This window comes from Pseudopodoces humilis, chromosome 6, assembly GCF_049639895.1.
Source record: "Pseudopodoces humilis isolate 2021_Gansu_Grassland_sample_001 chromosome 6, ASM4963989v1, whole genome shotgun sequence".
Taxonomy (NCBI): domain Eukaryota; kingdom Metazoa; phylum Chordata; class Aves; order Passeriformes; family Paridae; genus Pseudopodoces; species Pseudopodoces humilis.
The window spans coordinates 47,703,470-47,726,209 of NC_142205.1; the positions used below are offsets into that span (position 1 = coordinate 47,703,470).

Sequence of the window (22,740 nt, forward strand, 5' to 3'; positions counted from 1 at the left end):
ACTGTGCCACTGGGGAATGCTCAATTGCAGGCCTAATACAGCCAGAATTATTCAGGCCATGCCCTCTCCTCTAATTGTGAAAGCCTGCAAACATGGTTTCAAGTCTCAGGGCTTTTACCAGCTGTCAGAATTTGGACAGTCAATTCAGCTGGCTCAGTGACTGGAATCAATCGGTTTTGACTGGCTGTTATTTAATTACACTACTTGTCCAGCACTCAGGGAGGCCTCGGGCCCTGCTCTCTCATACTGTATCTCTATTTACAGAGCGACAGAAAACATTTCTTTGCAAATGAAGCTTGTTTCAGAAATGGACACTAACCTCTTTTGGGTCATCCCCCATCAGCTTAAACTTTCTTGGAATCTTGCTTCTGGCAAACTTACAACCATTGTAGTACATGCTCCAGGAGCAACCAAAGGAAAATGAAGCACCACAAGTTTCAGGGTCCAGCCCTTGGCATGCACAAGTTCGTCTAAAAGATAAGAGAACACAGCTGTTAGCAGCAGGCAGGTCCCCCTGTGGTGCTCAGGCAGTAGCTATCAGCATTCTGCCAGTGCTCCAGGGAACCAGTGGTGTGGATCATCTTCCAGCAGTAAATAATGAAGAAATGCAAGAGGGAGACATACACATCATAACAGAAGAATTTATCAGAGTGAATAATTTCATGGTTACAAAGCAGGTTCTTTGGGGGTTCTACACTTGTGTGAGAAATCCAGCTTGCCCGGGTGAGGGTATGTTTGTGTGGTGCCTTGTTAGGTATTGATATTCATGGTGCCACAGGGGCTTGTGCTGACAGCGCTGCAAGAATGTGGGAGCCCTCTGACAGGGGCTAAGCAATAATTCCTGATATATGACTCTACCCATGAAGTCAAAGTAACATACAGTAATAGCTGTGGTAATTTTGGTCTAAATGTTCTTGTTTCTCAGAAAGACATGGGATGAAGATGCAATTTCTTTAGACTGAGGCTAGTCAGCTTACAGAAGTATGATTTAGTGCACCCAGCTTTTATTTCAAGGTTGAAGTATCAGCTATCCTGGCCCCTGCTGAGATCTCTTTTAAATATATTGAGATGTTGCACAACTCTGATAAAATGTTTGTCCCTATTTATAAGAGTGTTTACTTTGTTTGTGGGTTTTCAAACCACCTGAAATAGCTGGGAATGTTGTAGATGTTTCAGGGTAACAGCATGAGTAGAGGTGCTGGGTCTGAAGGTGGGCCTGCAGGTTTGGTGAGCACAGCCTTTGCTCCACTTACTCTTCGTTCAGGGCGCAGCGCCGGTTCGTGAGCGTGCCGTATTTCCTCAGAGTGTCGGTGAGTTCAGAGTAGAGCTTATCAGCCAGGCTGGTTGGGATTCCCTCCCAGACCAGGATGAGAATCACGATGACAGCCGTCTCACATGTGTGTCCTGCTCGCTCGCGCACCAAGCAGAGCAGCTTCTCCTCCTGACTGCTTCTGCGGACTACCTGCATGTACAGCAACACACACCCCAGAGCCCCAACACAAATGATGCCATTCTTAATGTGAAGAGCGAGAGAACAGGAAACCTCAGTGTTACTCTGTGTGTGTGGACGTTACTTCTACCTGTGTTCTCCTCTTTGCTTCTGGAAGTTCACTCTGTTTTTCTCATGGTGATATGCCAGGGCTACCCTTTGTGTTCAATGAATCTGACTCTAAGGGGTTGACTGATGGCATGAAATGCCATGGTGGTGGAAACCAGTTTTGTAAAAGTATCCTCCATGCTCTGATTCAGCAGAAATCCTCTCCTGAATCTGTGTTATGGTTGTGGCCCAGATTGATTGGTGAGGAAGAGGAAGTGAGCAGTGAGGTGTCTCCCTAAACAGAACTGGGTTGCTAGGGCAGGAAGCATGCAGGGAAAAGTAGGCAGTAAGGAAGGGACTAAATAACTGGACGTAGGAGCTCTCTCCCCTTCCCTTCCGAACTTCAGCAGATATACTCATAACCAGCCTCACAGCTTTGTGACCCACTCTTATTACATACAAACATTACAGTGCTGGAAGCAGTAGATGTTCTTCAATTAAAACAGTATCCTTCCAGTAGCATAAACACTGAGAAGCATTTCCTAAAAAGGGTGCAGTCTGGCATGCATAAAAACTATAATGTAGTTTTTTAGGAAAACTAAATTATAATGTTCCTCATCCTGTCTTTCCCCAGCAATCCAAATCACTCAGTAATTTGTTCCAAAGTACAACAGTGTTTGCTAAGAGGGTGTCCTAACACCTCTCTCAACCTGGGAGGGTATTTTAAAGACATCACAATAGTGAACTTACTGGATTTATTTGTAGCCTAAAATTAAACAGCAATGAAAATGCCAGGTGGTGCAAAACTTAAATCTAGGCAAACATGCCCTTCTTCTTAGGTTTTCATACTTTTAAATTAAATTTTATTCTTGCTATTCTCCATGTAACAAGTCAATGGAGTGAGAGATGGGTGGGAGCAGGCTACAGGCACCTCGTATTTCTGCTGCTGTTGAGCTATTTTAACTTTCCTAGTGTCAGTTAACAGGACACTTCACTGCTGCCAGCTACATGAACCATCATACTAGACTAGATTAATTTGTTTACATCACTTACCCATTTAGCAATTGGACATCCTTGAGAACTTTTGCCTTCTTTCCCAGTGTAGACAACCCTCTCAATTCGTATAGCTTTACCCTTCTGTCCAAATCTTAAACAAAACAAAAATATGTACAATAAGCAGATTCATTTGGTTCAGTGTGAACACTGAAGAGATGGAGAATATTTGCCAGTCTTATCTTAGAAAATAAACACTGTGAATTACAAGGAAAGATGTGCAATGTGGTTTGTCTTCTTGATTTTATTACAGTGGTGGAATAATATATCAAGAGATGCAAATGTCTTTAATACATCCCAGATGGATAAAAATTATCACTATCACATTAATATTACCAAATATTTTAACAATTTCATTAGAGTATTTGTTATAGATGACATTTTGGAAAGTGGACTTTTTTAAAATCAAAAGGAGTCTCTTTATTTTGGTGAAGAATTTTATATTTTTCTTTTAATTTCTGGGTTGAAGTTGTTTGTGAAATGTACATAATTAAGTTGTCATGGAACAGCTGGCATGTAATAGTCACTCTATTAATTTTCTGTGCTTGTTTCTGTCTTAGTGTGAATCAGTTAAGTCAGAATTAATTTGTATCATACCTATTTTTTTTAACTTAATCATCCATCATAAATTGTTACTTATTTACTTATACTCGACTTCTGTACTTCAGCTAGGATCACAAGGTGCCCTCAAATAACACCATTTGTGTGTCTATTTGCAGCCAAGGTGGGCAAGCTCCCACCCAATGGGTGAAGCATTTAAACAAGGGGATGATGCTCTCAAGGCAGGCTCTAGCTCCATGTGCAAGCAGTGCTGTGGCCAGAGCAAAAAGGATCCACTTTCCAGGTGGAAATATATGGCAAATGCCACGTGAAGGATATCTTAACTCAGTAGTAAGTGCTGGATGTGTTGAGCCATTACCAGGCATTTCTCTGGGATTGCCCACCTGCTGATCCTGGGAGCACACCAGGGCAGGTGTGCCAGGGATCTGCCAGGGCAGAAACCGCAGTATTACAGGCTGAGCCACCGTGGCTGCCCGGCTCTCCTTGGGTGCTGGGCAAACAGCACTTCCATCTCCAATTCTGGAATGCTGCCACTCTCATTGGTGTTAACTTTTGACAGTCAAATGTGGGGACTAACTGAATCGATCTCCTTGTTCTTTGCCTTTTACCTACACAGCAATCAAGGTATGTTCTTGTTATGCAGCCATTTAGTGATGCCTTATGACCTTTTGGCCCTTTGTCATCTTGTTTTTGCACTAAAATCTTGGTGACATATTTAAGGGCCAGTATCTGCATTTAAACTTTTGTCCTGTAAAGGAAATGAAAAATGCTTATTTTTAGATGTGATTTCATTGTGAAGTTCCAGTGTCACAGAAAATCATACAAATTCAAGTTGTACTACAACATCAAAATCAAGTTGTACTACACATGTTCTGCAGGCAACTGTTAGGTCACTTTTTCCTGCTTAGGCTTGGATATTAGTATTTATTTGTTTCTTTAATTAACCACATTAAAAAAAATTATATCTTAACATTTTCTATCAGTTTTCTAATCTGGATTGCTGGACAACTGTGTGGATGCCTCTGTAGAAGTATGTTGTGCATTATACACTGGAAATGAAATGGACTTCATCCCAAATTTTTTCAACTGTCAGAAAGGAATTTGTGCCTGATGTTTGTCATGCTTACTTTCAGGCCAAAGCTGATTGGCTTAAAAACTAGAGCTAATTTACCTGAGCATGAAGTAGGAATTGAGAGAATGAAGAGGTAAAATGTCTGTATCTGCTGTGGATTCTGCAAGAAATTAGTTCTGCTATAGCTAAAATATTAATTTTAAGTCTAAATCCAAATCCTGGCTTCTTTAGCAGTGCTGATACCTTAACAGTCAATCCATATGCATGGGAAGCCAGGTTAAAAGTGCTTGAGTTGTGATTAATGTCACCAACTGCACATGTATGCTTGACAGTATCTTTATAGTAAAGGGTTTGGATTTTTTTACTTAGGGATACAAAATTAACTAATGAGTTCTGGAGTTTTTTAGTCAGAGAATTTCATAGTTCATACCATACAGTTGAACACTGGCTATTGTTCAAGTGGCTGCTGCTATACTCTGCTGAAACTGGCTGATTAGTTGCACGTTATCTATGATATCTCATGCTTTCCTTCTGCCAACATGAAATTAAATTAAATTCAAAAAAGAAAAAAAAAAGGTGAGGTCAATGTTAAGAATGAAAAATTACTTTCCGAATTAAAAAAACTGAAAAAAAATAATCTCTATAATTGACATTACAACATGAATTACTTTCCTCTTATATTTATTATTTGTAAATACTAAAAAACCAGTTGACGAGAGCTCTAGAGATAACAGATGGTAAAGAATTTCTTCAGAGCATCAGTGTTCACTCTCTCTTCCCAGAAGGAAGCTGATTTATGTAGCTTACATGCACTTGAGCTGCTGTCAAAGCTGAAAATTACTGGGGCAAGCCGTGCACAAGAGTCACAGGGAAGGAGGTGCTCAGAAAGAGAAAGGACCTTAGGATTTAGTTTGAAGGGTTTAATAGGCTACAAGTGCCCCATGGTTGTGCAGTGATGAGCACAAACTAACAGACCTTGTTAAGAAGTAGTGCTCCTTAGCTCAGACCCAGCATTGCAATAATGCCCACTTGCATTTGGTTCTGCAGCTAGCTGGAGCTTCACTGCTTTTCTGGAGTCCAGATTTTTAAGGTACTAACAAATTCCCATCTGTCTTTGACTTAACTGAAGAGTTCTTTGTTAGCTTCTTTGTTCAGGGGGGAACTAAATTCCCAGATGCCTCTAAAAATCTAGTCATTATTGACTGCAAGTAATGCAGAATTCACAGTGCAGAAGTCACTTTTGTGACAGCTTTTAATTTGTATATCTTAGGCTGGTGGGGTTTGTGCTTACACATATTTTTAAACAGCACATATCATGTATCTCTTCTGTGCCTTTAAAAATTCCTGATTTGGTTGGTATTGATGTAATAGATACACCACAGGATGCAACATGATAACAGGGATTGTCCATAATCAAGATAAGACTGGGTTTGTGCAATACTCCAAGGCAGGGGAATGTTTTCTCACAAGACTACTTATCAATTCTTGGGCTGAAATCCCATCCAGCAATTTTGTGGCACTCCTCTGGACATGAACGAATGAGATTTAGACATTTAGTAATTTGGTGAGGGGAAACTAATGTTGAAATTTGGTATTCTGCTCTTCATCCTCCTTCTCTGCTGGCATTCTCCTAGCTAGAGGGAACACCAGCTCCTTGCCTGCCTTTGCAGCCACTGCCAGCTGCCTTGCTTGGCAAGCTGGTGAGAACTTGTTCCGGCTTGGGTTTGCTGGCATCTGTCTCCCAGGGCACAGCCCGTGCCAGCCAGCAGACTATTAGCCCTGTCAAATATTGTGACTCTCTGGTGAATAGCAGGGTGCGTAATGTTGGCAACACTGGAGTAGCTATGCCTACAAGTAATTACTTGATTTGCAGTTGTTTATTTCTTTATGTGCAAAAGCTGGAAAAATTCTGACATCCACAAAAGGATAAACGTTAATGTGCTCTGTGCCTTTGTGCTAATTACCTTTCTTCCATGATTTCTCTAATAGCTGCCACATTAGGACCGGCTCCTAGATGGGTATAGAAGGGACCTTCATCTTTTTCAATAATTTGCTCTGTTTAAAAGAAAAATAAAGGTTATTACTTTGAGGCTTAATCCTTTCATGTAAAATGTCACATTGCAAAGCTTACCTAGCTTGTTAGAAGGCTGCTGTATGGGCCTAGGGTCAGTTTTCAAACACTTAAGTCTAAGGTATTTGCCTACACAGTTTGTACAAAACATGCAAAGCAATGGCTAATCCTGCAGGCAGCTGTGATAGGGACTGTGTGCCCTTCCCTAGCACAAACACTTATTCCAATCTCAGGCTCCACACTGACGTTCACATTGGCGTTTTCCTGTTATCAGCAAACAATTGTTTCTCCTTCTCCCACTTCCTCCTCTCCCAGAATATAGAAAGGAGGATAATGGGATAACAGTGGTAAATATTGATATTAGGGAGCTGTACCGTACTTGTTTTTCAGCAGATGTGTTACAGTGCAGGAACTTACAGCTTGAAAAACTGGCCACTAAGGTTACACAGAGAATTCCTGCTGCCCGCGGAAAAACTGTGAAATGAAAAAAAACCCCAAGTTTGCTGGAAAAATTAATGCATAAGGCCTGGTCAAAACCCTTGTATGCCAAGAATGTGGCCTCCTGTGTGTAGGTAGGACCATAGCAGCAGTCACAATACATGCTGTATGTTTGGTTTGGTACCAGGAAGCATGCTCCTGCTGTGTGAAAGAAGTGGCCAGGCCCTGCTTGGGTTCAGGAGATGGTGGAGCTGTGCTGGCTGATGTCTGAATGCTGACTTGATGCTTTCTAACATAACTTGATGCCATGCTAACTCCAAGGGCTGGATGGGTGGTGCTGCTCTTGACAGACAGCCTCTGGAAGTATGATGAAGGTATGGTATAAATCTGAACGTGTCAGTGGGGAATGGCTTAATTTAATCTTCTTAAGGACAATATTGATAAGAAAGAGCAATAAACCTATAGATTATGCTGTGGCACTGTGTTCTTCAGGGAGTTTCATACTCCTGTATTTCCTCGTGTCTGCTAGGACTGAAGAATTAAAATGTAAATGGAGAATAAGTTCTTAAGTGTGCTTAGTGGTTTCAATATGAAAAAAAAAAATAAGTGAGGATAAGGAAATAATTGCCAGAAAAACTCGTGCTAACTATATGGAAGAAATAATACTAAAAAACTCCAACAAATGACAACTATGTGATAAAAAAAACCCTAGATTTTGAAGATTGTTTCTTATAAAACAAGGAACAGCAAGGAACTGGCTTCCAGAGTTCTTCCTGGGAGCTCTAGAAATAGACTACTTCCTGATTTTGTTCCCACATGTCTTCTCTGAGACATAGCCCCAACACTCAAAAAGGCAAAAAGGTCCATTTTGTATCTTGGAGGAGCATTGATTCAGCTTTCCTCTTTTATAGTTGATACAAAATCCTAGTAACTGAAACTGTAACAAGGATTTTTAATTCCTTCTCGCTTTTGGTGAACCTTTTGTCTCAGCCTGAATAGTTTATCCAGTAGATACCCAGTAGAGTCTGAAAGTGCCTGTTTCACTTTGCTACATGCAATGTCAGTACTGTATGAAAACCTGGGCTGGGGGACCATGCCTGTAACTCTGCTTCCCTCTGCTCTATTTTTCCAGCTCTTGGAGACAGGGTTTGCCATCAAGCAACAAGAAGTGTCACTCCACTTTTTTTTGGTGCTGATTGTGTAGCTTCTCTATGAAACTGTGGATCTCTTGCACATGCCTGAAAAGGAGGATAAACTCTTGCAATAAGTGAGGAATAATCTGACATCTGTTTTCGCTTAGGCTTTACTAAGGGAACAATTTCACTGTTAGAGCAAAAAATGCCCATAAGGCTCTAAAGTTTTGGACTGGGATTGTTTTTTTAAAAGCTGTATCTAACCTTGACAAATAAATTAGGTCATAAAGTTATGATCTACTTTTTATCAGTATGTTGTTGTTACATGTCTGCTGCTCAAGGAGAATGGATATGAGGCCATAAGCATTCTGACTGAAAAATCAAATAGGTAATTGATTTATGAAATAATGAGAAAGGCCCATGTGTAGGGTTGGTAAGTGGAGTAGGCATAAGTGTGTAAAATCCCAGTTTTACAAGTCTTCACTAATAACTGTTCTTAAAAATCCCTCAAAAAAATCTAGCAAAAACATCTAACTAACCCTGTGATCCTAACTTGAAGGCTCATTTCCTTCCTGTGAGCTATTATGTTTTTAGTACATCTCAGCACTTACCAACACAGCTGCAAGATGGGAAATCATACTGGGTTTTGGCAGGTGTGTCCAATAAATTTTTTACAGGAGTATCCAATAACTTGGAAGGTGAGTCTAAAAAATTATTGAGAACAGTTCCAGCTGTTCTTTTGGTCGGGGTTTTCTCAGCAGACAAGTTTGCTTGCTGATCTAAGATTGGGGTTTGAGTGTCAAAATCTGCAGCACTGGTATTTCGTGATAGGATGGTAATAGGGCCTGCTGTTTCGACCTTCACATGTTTGGGTGATTTGAGAGTAAATGTCTTATGATCAAACAGTGATTTGACCTGTATCTGTTTTAGCTGCTGCTCCATTGTCTCAATGATGCTCTTTTGTTGCATGTTCTCGCAGACAAAGTGCTGATTCTCCTGTTTAATTGTTTTTTTCCACATTTTGTTTTCCAGCTGTCCAGCTGATGGGCGCATGCAGACATTAGACTTTGTACCAGCCTCAATTTTTATAGGCTTGCGTGCTGCACTGGGACCAATCTCAGTTTTGGGTTGCTGGTATGCTTGTTGCTCCTGTTTTTGCAAAAGATGCCACCGCAGAGCAGCGTGCTTTTGAAAATCCTTAGGGTTCTGGGACTGCAAATGACAGCCTCTCTGGTCTTGGGCATGTGGGGCAGTTTGGCTGTGTGGTAAGTACTGCTGAGGGATCTGTGGAGCTTGTTTGCTCGGGAGGTCTTGGTTCAGACTAGCACCATAGCCCTGTGAGGGCTGGAGGGGTGGCAACTGCAGAATTGAGGCTTGTTGTGTCTGTTGCTCTTGTTCTTGAAAACAATGATTCACATCTTGCTTTGTGGTCAAGTTATTTGAAAAATACTGCACATGCTGCAATTCCTGCATTTTGTTGGCTCCAAAGCGTTCCATATTTGTGGCATTCCCTTTCTTCTCAGAAATCAGATGCCTGTTGTTTGGGCAAGGGTGCTGGAGACTGGCATTTGCCTTCTGAGTGTAAAGGGGAGCTTTGTTGTTCATGGTCTGTACCTGCTCTAGGCCCAGCTGAGTGTTAGGCAGTGGGAATGCAGCTGATTTAGCATACTTACTCCCAGTTTGGAAACATTCATCTACTTTAAGTTGATTGAAGGAGGTCCTGTCTAGAGGCTGCCCAGAATTGCTTTGGGGGTGGGATATGGCTTGGGGCAGGTCTTTAGCTTTCATTTGCGGAGCCTGCTGCTGGTTTGGGGTTAGCTGTGGACTGCATGGCAGTTGCACTGGATGTGCCTGTTTTTGCAGCATCTGTTGCAAGATGTGTGAATGCAAGAATTGCCCATTTTCCCCTGGCTGGGGATTCAAGTGCTGCTGTTTCAAGGGGGCCCCTAAAGGCTGTTCAGCTTGTTGTTCTGATCTTGGCTGGAAATGGAGCTGCTGTGGAGGGTGTTGCTGCACTTGGGACTTGAGAAGGGAATCTACCTTTGTGAGCTGTGGCTGCGATGAGTGTTTCTGGAACGGCAGCTGCTGGTCAGCTGGGGGATGCAGCTGCAGCTGGGAGCTCTCGCTTTTGTACAGTGAAGGAAATTGTTCCTGTTGCATTATCTTCTGGCTCTGGGCCTGTCCTGAAGGCCCCTTTAATGAATCAGGACTTCCAGCATACTGTTTTGTATAGACTGCTTGGGCTGTGCTTGCCTGGTACTGAAGAATTGACCGCAATAATGCTTCACTGGGCTTCTGGGGAGGCTCTCCCTGGCGGAACTGGGTGGAAACCAGTTCTATCCAGCCTGGTTTTGAATAATGTTGAGCTTGTTGTACAGGCTCTTTCACTTGGTCCTTCTCTTTGTCAGGAGGAGTCTCAGGTTCTCTCTGTCCTGGGAAATGCTGATAGTGTTGTTGCAACTCACCCTCACTTTTGTGTGCGTGCAGGTTTTGGAGGGGAGATTCTGACGCCAGCGTCACTTCTTTGGGGCGCTGCGAAATCGAGGCGGCCACAGCAGCTTGCGGGTTGCTTTCACTGACATCTTGTTGTGACATTTGTGCCTGTTGCAGAAGGCTCTGCTGAGGGTGAAGTTGTTGTTGGCTGAGGCTGGGACTTTCTGACATTGGTCCCTCCTGTTGCCCTTCATTTTTTATCTCCCCAGGAAGAGTTTCATCACATCTGTTGTCATAGGAATGGTGTCCTTCTTGCACCGCGGCAGACAGTGCACTATTCATTTCTGGAGCAGGAGTGGTGGAGGAATCTTTGTGAAACATTGAGTTCTGTGTAAAGAAAGCACCATTATTTTCTGCTTGCTCAGAGTACCTTTCCAGAGCAGTGCTCTGAGCTTGCAGGTTACTGCTGGAACTTAGAGAGAGGTCTTGGTTGGGAACCTGCCCTATGCTTCCATGAATATTACTGTTTCCTACAGGTAACTGGTGAGGATCATAGCCTGGAATCTGTTGTTGTAGCTGTAGATCTGGTTTCTGAAGTGAACAGCTACCTGGCAATACAGGTGGTTTACTGGAGTCTGTTGTGTTGTAGACCTCAGTAACCACTACAGCTGGCACTTGAGGCAGCTCAGAGTTTGAGGTCTGTGGGGAAGTGATCTGCCCTGAGGTATGGGATGAATGTGTTGTCTCGTAGGACAACTCGTTAGTAGCCTGACTGGTAATGGCATCAATATGAGATGTGTTCTTCTGCATTGCTATGGAAACATGTTCTGGATAATACTGAGACAGTGTTTTCTCCAGGAGTTCACCATGCATGCTTTCCATGGAAGAGGCAGAAACTGTAGCACCATTAGGCATTGGCACTGCCTTGTTCTTAAGTAGTAAGACAATGTCCCTGTTATGGCAATGAATATTTTCCCGCTCCTGCTCATTCTGAATTGGAAGGTCATGAGGGTTTTCTGAACCAACGCTGTTGTATCTTGTAGATGGTATCAAATCTGAAGCTTTGTTTTCTTGTCTTGTAAAACTCTCATATTTCTTCTCACTGTAACAATTGGAGACACTTGGTTTTTCACAATTGTCTTCTGGCTCAGCTTTTTCTCCGTTTACCTCTTTGTCTTGTTTCACTTTCTTGCTCTCATGAAGTCCATACAGAGAGGGCTCGCTAAAAGTGCGTTTGATCCCACCATTTTGCATATATTTGGAATATACTTTCTTTTCTTGTAAAAGGTCAGGGCTAACACAATTGTTTGGACTTCCCTTCGGGTGGGGCACTCCAAAGTTGCTTTTATTGAATAGCGGCTTGTGCTCTCCGTTTACTTCCACTTCAGGCCTCTCTGTTGCTGGACTCCCATTCTGTAGCTTCACTGCAGAAGGCTCTGCCAGGCAAACGTGAGAAGACTGTGGTATTAGAAATGGACTCAATCTATTGCCGTCAACATGGTTGGTTCTGCCCTGTTCCATCTGGCCTGCTCCGGGGCCATCCACAAGGCTACCCTCTGAACGTATCTGAAAGAGAAAAGGAACAAGGAAAGAATCTAAGTCAGTTTTAGTTTCCATTGAAGGACAGACAGTTACTGACAATTCCTCCACCACTCAAGAACCCCTTGCCTTGACCAGCTCCCAAACACATATGAGCCTGCAAGAACACCCAAGGGGTGTTTCACTATCCTAGTGCATCTTGCACCCCCAGGTGTCCCTTTTTCTTAAAGGTTTGTTATTCAAGATGAAAAGAGAGTGAAAATACCGAGTGACTTCCTTACCCCCATATGACACACAAGAAGGTATTTTACCAGAAGAAATCTCTTGTAGTGGTGCAAAAATATTCTTTGCTTTTGAATGATTTGCACAGACTCCTCTGTCATCACATTTTGCCCTTGGTAAGGCAGAAAGTCATGTTGAAACTATGGTTGGTCTTGGTCCTAATCCTGTAATTTGATTTAGTGTGCCAAACCTCTTTTGTCTGACTTGGAGTATCGCCACCAAGTTTCCAATTAGAGGGGAAAACCTTTTTTTTCTGCCCTCAGCTGTCTGACAGGGTCTTTTTAAACTGGAATTCCTAAAGACCACGCAAGTGGCACAATACACAGGACAAAGTCATGCTTGACTGCTGTCCTCAGGAACTCATACAGTTCATCAACAGATCGGTAATGTTGACAGAAATAGAGTGATTTATGAAAGGTTTGATGGAAATGCTTTTTTTCAGGTATCAATATCCTTTCAAATTTATATATAGGCATCAAGCATGGCTTAAACTGTGCATTGGGTTTTGAATTGAGCTCTTCAGCTGTGGAGCTAGGATTTTTTTCTTCTTTTTTTGGTATGGGAAATCCCATTTTCTCATATACTCTTTGTTTACAAAGAGAAGTTTTTAGCTAGATAAAAGTACTGACAATGTGCAGTGAGCAAATTCCATACAATGACAATCTAATCCTGTTCATATGCATCTTCCCAGAATTCACAGACCCAGTTCACATACATAAAGCCTTTGTTTGACTCTGCATTATTTATTCTTTGTTGGTTTATGGTTCTCAACCAGTCACAAATGACAGAAAGCAGACTGACAGTGGGTCTTACTGATATGAAGTTGCACAGAGAAAATCTGGACATATGCATGTCTGTTCTGAAGCTTTTATTTTTGGTTTGCATTACGGAGAATCTGAAGCGTTTTCCATTACCAGGTAAGCTGTGCCTGGACTGCAGTCAGGAAAAGCATTACATGTGGCTGCTATTGCCACTACATAGGAAGAACTACTATACTGAAAAAATTCTCCCATCATGGTTGCTCTGCTTATGTATTTATCCTACATTAATATTTTTATGTTATTAAAATGTAAATTTAGATGTTATTTAAATGTAATTTATATAGTTTTCAGTGCAGTATTGCTGTACTCAGTTTAGTAATATCATTCCAAAATGCTTTTATAACTAATATTAATTCATTAAATACATTGCATCCAGCAGAATTCTCTCTGCTTGCACCTCTGATTTCAGTTGCAGGACAATTCAAATGCACATTTTGACCAGCAAGCACCTATATGATAACTTATATTTATTTCCTTCGATTGCCAAACTTGTTTTTAGATTTACTTTTGACCTCCTGAAGTTTGGGGTTTTTTCCTTTCTTTACTCAATTTTTCATTTTTTATGTTTTTTTATAACAGAAGTAGTGAAGTTCTTGCTGCAAGAGTAACAGTACTTTAAAAAAGAAATTTTGCAGGGAAAGCTAAGAACAGGGAGATGGAAAAATATGTTTGTCAGTCTTGCCTGGGTTTTTTTTACATGGTAGTATAGGCTTATTCCCTTCTAGAGGTCTTTCCCACCCTAGCTTTATAGTACCACAAGACATGAGCCTTTGTAGCTTTCCCAGGGAGACAATGTTCCATGCTGAGCAGAAAGCTGTGTGAATAGGATTCCTCTGATGTGTCATTCTAGGCCAGGCAGCAGGAAGATGCTCCTGGAGTGTCTCAAAAATAAAATGCCAGACTAATTTGGAAGCCATTCTTTGCCTTCACACCTTTCATTCCTAAAAACTGCAGGTGAACCACAGACATGAGTGTGTAGGCTGCTGCATTTCGCAAGTATGAAATGAAATAAAGGGCACCATAGTAATTAACACTGTGCTGACAAGCTGCTTCTAAAAGATTTATTTCTTTAAAAAGTTTTAGTCTGTGCAACTAAGCTGTGAGAAACTTTGTCTGGCCCTCAAAGTCTGCCTTGCAGCTTTTTTCGGTGTAACCTGCGGGTTGCAACCAAATTCCTTCTGAGAATTCCCAGGCAGTCTTTCTTCCTCAACTCCTTACTATCTATCAGATAAACCCACCATTTTCTTTAGAAGTAGGGGCTCCCTGATTTCTCTAAACTTAGCTTGGAAACCCCTCAAAGGAGCACATCAGTGGTCAGAACAGAGTCTTAGGTTCATGCTGTCCTCAAAACCCAGAAAGTTACCTTATGAGGTGAATTATCGTTCATGGCATTCTTAAAGATCTCATGTACCCTCAAATTCTGACCACTTTCAGTTAAAAAGGCACTGGTGTTAGATGTTGCAAAGAACATGGGAATCATTTGGTTCTTCAGAATACAAAGTTAATTCATGCATTAAAAGTGCCAGATTTGCATTCTTTGAAATGCATCTAGGATGGGGGTGACTTTGCATTATACTTCTTTCTCTCTCTATCTACACTCAAGTTATTCATTATCCTCAAGACACACCTGAGTAAAAATCTTCCTCAAGCAACTACAAATCACAGCAAATGTAAAATAATGTCATTTGTAATGTAGGACTGGCAAAAAATAAATGGCCACAATATCTTTATTACTGGTTTTAACTGGGACACCGTGAAGTAGTACTCTTCCTTGCTTGCACCTTAAAAAGTCTTTGTGGTCATCCTTACAATCATTGTGGGATGAACTCTCTACCTCTCAAAGTAAATCTACCTTCCCCCAAGTGCAGCAGTTATTCTTTTTAGTCTTTCCCATAGCTGTATTTTATCCAGACCATTTAGAAGCGCCACATATTTTTCTTCAGCTATAATTCATTAGAAATTCAAGTCACATCAGCAGCATCTGTGAAACAATTACTGCATCTAGGACTGACTCTGCAGTCTAATCCATCATAATTATGACTGGCCTCTTTGAAGATGCCACGATGCGTGACTTAAATATAGCACATTACTGTGCAAATGGATCAGCATCTCATCCCATCAATATGCATTCAAGTTATATTTCAGACTGCCACTGTTTGACTCTTTCAGACACAATCGATGTATGTACATTTATTTCTTGTTGCACACAGGGCACAAACTGGAAACTAGGCACGGAATGAGAGCCTGAGTGTTTTTGTTGTTTGTTTTATGGACTAGTCTGGCATATTCCTGCCACCTCTTATCAGTATACTGTGGAAGGTGTTACAAGTACAACAAGACATTTCTGCAGCATCAGTTGCAGAAGTTGTGTCATATTTTTTCCACAGAAAATCTTTCTTCAGTTTTAGCCAGTTCTGGAGGTTCATAGCTTATTTTCTATAGCACCTGTGTCTGGGGAGTTTGTGAATGCAAAGCAGCTCAGATGAATGAATGGATAAATACACCCACTGTAGGGGAGTACAATCTTCTGCAAAACTGGGAAAGATTCCCAGGAGAAAAAGTAGGTGGGGGAACAGCTGTGGTAGAGCACTCGTGGACCTAAAAGGACCAAAAGGTGGGATGTCAGATCGGTTGTTTCCCCTTCTGGGGTTAGCTGGGATAGACATTTATCTCCTCAGAGGTTTTTTTCCCCAGCAGAAATACACATCCTCAGATCAAAGTCTCAGCTGACTTGTGCTCAACTGATTATCAGTATGACATTCAGGAAAGCAGAAGTCAGATACCCAGAAGCTTTTTGATGCTCACTGGGTTGTTCCCAGAGTGTTGCCACAGCCTCCATCCTGCTGGCACCCTTCTGCCACTGCCAGATGACACAGAGGTCTAAATTGCTCCCAGACAAGAAACCCCTCCAGCACTTTCTCAGCAGGAGGTGAATTTGCCCATATGTCTTGCCAAACTCCAGTTTGGTAAGTTGTACTTTCTGCTCCTATTGTGTCTGTGTACAGTAGCTGGCTTCACTTGCAGCTATGTATTCATATGTGCTGTTGTGTGGTTGCATCTCTCCTCTGAAGCTCATGCCTCTGGCGAAGAGTTATAAATAGTGAACTTGCAACATGTGAAAAAACTCCTGAAGTTAGAGGTTTGGGTTTTTTTCCTATTTCACTAATGAATGAAAATTTGAGAAGAGGCACAAGTGATTATTACTTAGGTAAGGGCACTCATGCATGACATTATCAGAAAGCTCAATTTCTGTTCTAAAACCTTAAATCTTCTGGACTTGCATACATGCAAAATTGTTTCTGATTAACATTCAGAAACTTCTTTAACATTGGAACAAGATACGTAAGCAGTTACAATGACACTTAACACCAAGATTTGATATTATGGGATATGATTCCGTGGCCTAGCTGAAGACCAGTTGCTGCAGCTGTGCCCTGGGTTAACACCTGTAAGCAACTGCCAGAGTCCCTAGAGGAGAAAAGATGTGCTGTGAACTCAGATGGCTAAGGGGTGATGTAACACATCAAAGCTCCTTATTAGTGAGACATTTCCATTATTGCTGGGATAAAAAGTTGAACACATGTGGTATAGTTTAAGGATTTCCTATATGTTTTGCACTTAAAGTACTGTAGTTTATACACAGAGAAACAACATGACCTTAGAGGACAGGAGACGTAAGACCAGGACAGCTTCAAGAGGGATTGCATTCATACCCAAGGTGAACTGAGGCTCAGAACCCCACAACATCCCCTAAGGATTTCCTCTGCTCTTTACCAGCATCACTGTTGCCCCACTGAATATGTGTGGCTGAGGAAAACACAGTGAAACTTCAAGGGAGATATAAAGGAGGCTCCAGAAGGACAAGGACACTGTTGTACGCTGGGCTCTATGGCTTACAATAGGGTACTTTTGCACTACGTTCAACTGTCTCTTCATTTCGATAGCTTATTTATTTAGGCCATTAACAATGCTTTGAAAATAATTTGAATAAGGGTGTCATACCTTGCTTGTCCTTTGAAGTTTTTTAGTTAAAGCTATATTTCTTCTTAAAATATACATATTGCTTTCTTCTTGTCACTTTAAAGAGCAGTTAAGGGGTTAATCTAGAAACTCCTCAATGACACTGTGACTGCATTCTGCAGAAGGTCATATTACATGAATATAATTGTCTTCTCTGGCATTTAGATCTATGATAATCTGTGTCAAACAAAAGAAAATGTGGGATTGATAAAATTTGTTACCTAATTTATGGCTAATTTATCCTTAATTTACAGGGAAAATGGTGACTAGTGAATATAGATATAAGCAGACATACAGGAATGAAGAGCATGGGATTTGTGACATATGAGGATTAATAATTCATTAAATCTTATCCAAGCCAGATGCTTCGAAATTCATGCATTTTTAAAATCAACTAGTGCTAAACCCCCCTCAATTTACTGACACCAGTTCCTGCATTTCAGTGATACAATGGTCTAATTGCAAAAGCACTTGAATCAGTTTGATTTTTTACCTTAATACAGAGGGCATGATAGTAAAGCTAAACAGTGATTTCCCCTCCTACATTACTCATCAACAAGACTGGATACTGTGTAATTTTTACCCAGATGTGAAAAACTATACTATTTTAACAATTGCATAAAATCAAGGGAAGTAAAATTAAATGCCTCTACAATACAGGTGGAAAAAACAATTATGCAAAGGAAATGAATTTAGGATTATAAAATGTGAGTAAACAGAAATAATAATGTCACATCACACAGCTCTCCAGTTCCCATTTTTTGTCATTTGTGTTCCATACAAACTTTGTACCTAATTCTACTATGTAGCACTTCTAGAAAAACTCAGCTCCGAAAGTAGTTGCTTTAAATGCCACCATGGTATAACCAGATTTGAAACGTTTCTCGAAAGGTCAAACTTCAGAACCAGGTTGAATTTAAGAATCAAAAGGACCGTCCTGTTGCAATAACCAGATCATTCAAGATGACGTTGGCATCTATGTCTGTTCTTGCCAGTTGTGAGCTCTTTTCCATAGTTTAGGTTTGGAGTATGGTGGATCCAGCTGGTTTGTATGGACAGGCCATTCCACAGAGCTGCACTGCTCCCCAAGTTACCTTGTTTAGTACTACCTTGGGTGCAGGGATGCTAACATACTCTAAGACCAGTATTTCTCAATTTCTTGAGCACCACCCTGACTATTAGATGTCTTTAACAAACACAGGGAAGCTGAACTAAAACACACTTTCATCTTAGCTGGTTTTTTGAGAATCTTAGATAATTACAATAGGAAGCTTGCGGGAATGGGAGTTACAGTCTTAAATCTCAGTGGTGCTCAAATAAGCGTGTGTTGAGTGAGATGAGTTTACATAATGAGAAACTTCTCTGTGAAGTCTGGACCAGCAAAATTGTTTCAAATTGTGACCCACACAGGACCTAATTCAGTAATTCCCTGGTGCTGTGAATTCAACACTGGCAAAGATGTTTGGGTTGGAAAACAGAACAAACCCTCTTTTTCTTATCTCAGTCTAATATGCTAGGCTAGGTGTGTTGAGCAGTGTTAATCAGGTGCACAACTGGTGCTTTGATCCATTTTTGATTTCTGCAGAAAGGATGTGATTTGAGGGATGATTTTCCTCTCAGTAATTCAGCTATTCCATGTATCAAATGGCAATGGTGATACGGGCTGCTGATTAAAATCAGCTCCCCGAGAGCAAAAGCTGACTGCTCTTGCCGTTCTGGCCAAGCTCTGCTGTGCAGCCTCTTGTGAGCATGCCAGGATAAGCAAGCGTTGGTGGCTGAACCATTCCTCAAGGTACACTTGATGTTATCAATCTGCTGTTTAGGGAGGGTTACCAAGAGGTCACTGTCATCATTATCTTCCAATTTCTGTGATCTTTGTCCATTTGGCTTCAGACCTGGATATAGCACGGATTTCTTGGGTTGATGACTTCCTAGCACTAGTCAAAGGTCAGTTATCCATGATGATTTCATCACAGCTTTTGGCAGAGTGAAAAACCACTGGATAGGAAAAAAAAACACTGGCAAAGCTAAAAATTTCAAGGTTTCATCGTGTTGGGACAGAAACATTAGAAAATAGACATATGAGCGGAAGAACTGATAGAAGAGAATAAAACCTTGTGGGCTGCAGCGTCCTCAGAAAACCTGTTCACACAGCTCTGGTTTCCATTATCTTTTGAACTTTAAATAGGAAATCCTGTTGGTCTCACAGTTATGTTGAAAACAGAATTTTTTACAAAATGCAGTTTTCTTAAATTTTTTTTTAAAGTTGATGGTCATACAGAGAGGAGAGCAGGGAGAATGCAAAGAGAAGGTTGATGGCTCCAAGGTCTGCTCTGGTACTCCTGCATGTCCAGATGGTAAAGCAGAGCTTTCAGCCCCTTCTCTGGCCTCACTACAGTAGCCTTTATACTCTACACATTCCTCCTCTGTTTTTCTCATGGCTCTGCCACACCTAGGCTGGGATGTTGTAGTGAACTCAACTTTTGGCTGCTGTCTTTTGAGAAATGAGAGGCAGCCAGAGACAGCTCCCACACTACACAGTGTACACTGTGTGTGCTGATAGAGCCAAGGGGCAGGTTCTGGGGATCCCTGACAGGTGCAGTGAGCCACGAGATGTCCTGTGTCCCTGTGAGAGATGATGCCTGCCCCTGCATGTCCTGCTGAGGCTTCACTTCTACACAGTGGAGCTGGAGGAGCCAAAACAAAGGTACTTGTTTTGGAAAGATCTTACACTGTTTTAATTGTTGCATGATTTAATTTAAAAATGTGTTTTCATTCCCACTTGTGATTTAGATTTGTTTCTCCCAGTTTGTGCCTTTCGTGACTTACAGACCAATTGCTCATTAACACATAGGAAAAATGGGTTTGTCAGTGCCCTGTTTCTTGACTTCAGGGCAACACCAGCCAGACCTGTACCTGTCCACTCCAACCTTTTTTTAAAAGTCTCTGATGATGAGGGTTGCATAATAACACACAGTGACGTGAAGTAATTAATCTAACTTATTAGAAAGCTTCTACCATTTAAAATATAACCTCAGATCAGCCCTTCCCATCTGCCACAGACATGTGGAGCTGGGTTTTTTTTTTCCTTCTGTGCTATGGCTTCTTTCTCCCCATGTAACTGAAAACTGTCATTAATGCTCCCCCCTTAGACAGAATAAACAACCCAGTTCATGACATCCAGTCTCCTCCCTAGGTGGATCTATATCCATACCATTCGTTCCCTGACCAAATGCATCGAGGTCACATGGCAAACCCACAGTCTGTTCTCTGGAGACACTATGCACATGCTACACTCTGCTAGATTTTCCCCAAAATCAAATGCTTGATATACAAGCAGCTATAACATGTATTTGTATGATCTTCCAAAAACCTATATGAATTACCTTGAATTTCCCCTCAGTAACTAAGCAGTTTTATTCCCTCGCTGTATAAATCACACTGAACTCAACAGAGCAGGCTTGTTACTTCTAGCAGAGCTTTATAGAAAAGGTTGTTTCCTTAAAACCTTTCTGTGTTTGAGTCTTCGAACTATTCACACAAACATCTCTTCTGACTTTCGCTGTTGCTGAGGCACCACAGAAGATAAGAATCTAATGCATTTTTAGAGGTCTATGAGAAGGTGCTCCCTGGAGCTAAGGTTGCCATTTAGCTTTTCTGCGTTTGTGTGTGGTCTTCAGGAGCAGTTTTCATGTGGGTTATTGCAATCTACACACAACAATGGCATGGATTATTGGGCTGAAATCCAGATGTGAGAAAAGTTACAGTTACATCTCCAGATATACCAGAGATGAAAGACAAGGTGGTTTTGATGACCAGAGACAGCTGGCGATGTAAGAACAGCTAAGGTCTGTGCTGCTGTACCACAGTTCCAAGAACACAAGAGAGCTCGGCATGGGTACTGTTGCCATCCCCTTCAGCTTCAGGTTTGAGATGAAGAAGTGGGACTGTATTTTCATTTTGAATACTCAATATACAAACTTGGGAAGAACTTGATCATTGATCTTCTTAGAAAAAAGGGCTCAGTACCCAAGCAAATTGTCCGTCAAGAGACACCAACTTCACATCATGGCAGCTTTTATCGACATGTTAGCCTAGTTTCTGAAGCCTGGCTTGAAAAACATTTGTTTGGTAGTCACCATCTTGGCTACAGTATTTTTCTTCCCTTTCTAATTTTTTAGTTTTATATCCCTTGCCAAGAGAGTTTTTAGGTTTTTCTTTAGAAGACTGCTGTTAATCTTGTTCTGAGGGTCAAGTGATAGGCTCCTGTTCATGTTTCCACAGAACTGAGGCCATTTCTCAGTTTCTTATCTTGTTCTAGCCCCACTTGCAAAGGATGTGGGTTTTATGCGTAGCCATTTAAAACTTCTTAGTATTTAAGCATAAATGGGCAGTATATGGTGAGTTCTATGTATTTTGTTACAAGAAACATGTAAGAAAACTACTAGAGAAAAAAGATTATTACAAGGTTACAGGCTTTTTTCCTTTCTGTGGAATATCAATATTCCAGGGAAACTGGAAACTGGTAACAAGTCTAGATTTTGTGAATGGGATGATTGCTTAAAAACACAGCTCTAGCATGAAAGTTTCTCCCTTTAACCAAATTAAAAGACTGGATAAAAACTTGGAATTGCTGTGCTGAGAGACAGTTGGGACCCCAGAACGAGCTGGCATTCCTGCTTTCCTTTAATTTCCAGTAATTCAAAGGAACATTGTTTCTCCTGTTTAATTTTTTCCCTTTGTGGCGGGATGCAACATGAAGAGGCAGAAAATTCACTGCTGCCAAGCTAAAAGGAGCCAGGGGAACTGGCAGATTGTGATTTAACTCTCACTAAGACTTTTAGACTCCCACAGCTGACACTTGTAAGAGTGGCATTTGAGCAGTCCTGAAGGGAAGTGCAACACTTCTCTCTCTGTCCTTCCTTTTCAAATATTTTCAAAGCTTTGAAAACAGTCGGTTGTTCTTCGTTCTGGCAACTTGCCACTTGCTGCCAGCTCACATCAGTTCATAGTCTTCTGAGGTATCTAGTGGCCTGCATGGATTTGAGAGAGTTTGAAGCTCTAATGAAAGACCTTTGATATTTTGGGATATTTAAGAGACATACAGAAACGGGTGAGTTAAAAGAGCTGTTGTCAGCCTCTGCAAAGCCCACTTCATATTCTCAGTCACGAGATACCACTTCACTAATTGATTATTGTCTGTCCACAACACAGCCATGCTCTTAGTGCACAAAGAAGCAGTGTGGATGAAAAGCTCACCATTGTAAAGTACACACTCAACTGGATTTAGAAAGCTGGGAACTACAGACAAATCTAAGATATGAGATTACTTTGAATGAAACTCATAAATCATAGCTGAGACTTTTTTCAGCTTAAGTAAACATCTTTTACAGACGATGCAAGTTAATGGAAGCCTTTTAAATGCCTCTCTTTAGTCTTCCTAAGAGGACCTAAGCAGGGGAGCTCTCCTCAAAAGGATCAGGTGACTTTCCATTCTTTAAATCCACACCTCCAGCAATGAGGACTTGATCCCACAAGCCCTGCAGAACTGCTCCTACCTGGCAAGGTTATGCAGAGTGTTTGCCAGGCTGGTCCTTCAGCCAGCAGCCTCATAGCTGTGGTGGTCTTAAGCTCAGGAATGCAGGTGTAGGAAAGAACGCCCTGCATTGTGTGCTTGAGTTCCCGTAAGTGTGTGTGTGTCCTTGTATGCCAAGTGGATTGCACAGCACAGTCCCTGCTTTTCTTGCCAATGCAAACCTATGGTCCCTCTGTCACCCTTG

At 41.4% G+C, this 22,740-nt stretch overlaps 1 protein-coding gene across 2 annotated transcripts in view; it reads right to left on the reverse strand.

The window, feature by feature from the left end:
• The window catches only part of TET2 (tet methylcytosine dioxygenase 2), a 71,633-nt gene that overhangs the window by 12,261 nt on the left and 36,632 nt on the right, over positions 1-22,740 (reverse strand). For both annotated transcript variants that reach the window (XM_014261717.2, XM_005517494.3), the window contains exons 2-6: positions 8,477-11,864; positions 6,188-6,278; positions 2,591-2,684; positions 1,254-1,462; positions 320-470 (exon numbers count right to left, since the gene is read on the reverse strand). In XM_014261717.2, coding sequence (XP_014117192.2) covers positions 320-470; positions 1,254-1,462; positions 2,591-2,684; positions 6,188-6,278; positions 8,477-11,864 — 3,933 coding nt within the window. The remainder of the gene's footprint in view (positions 1-319; positions 471-1,253; positions 1,463-2,590; positions 2,685-6,187; positions 6,279-8,476; positions 11,865-22,740) is intronic.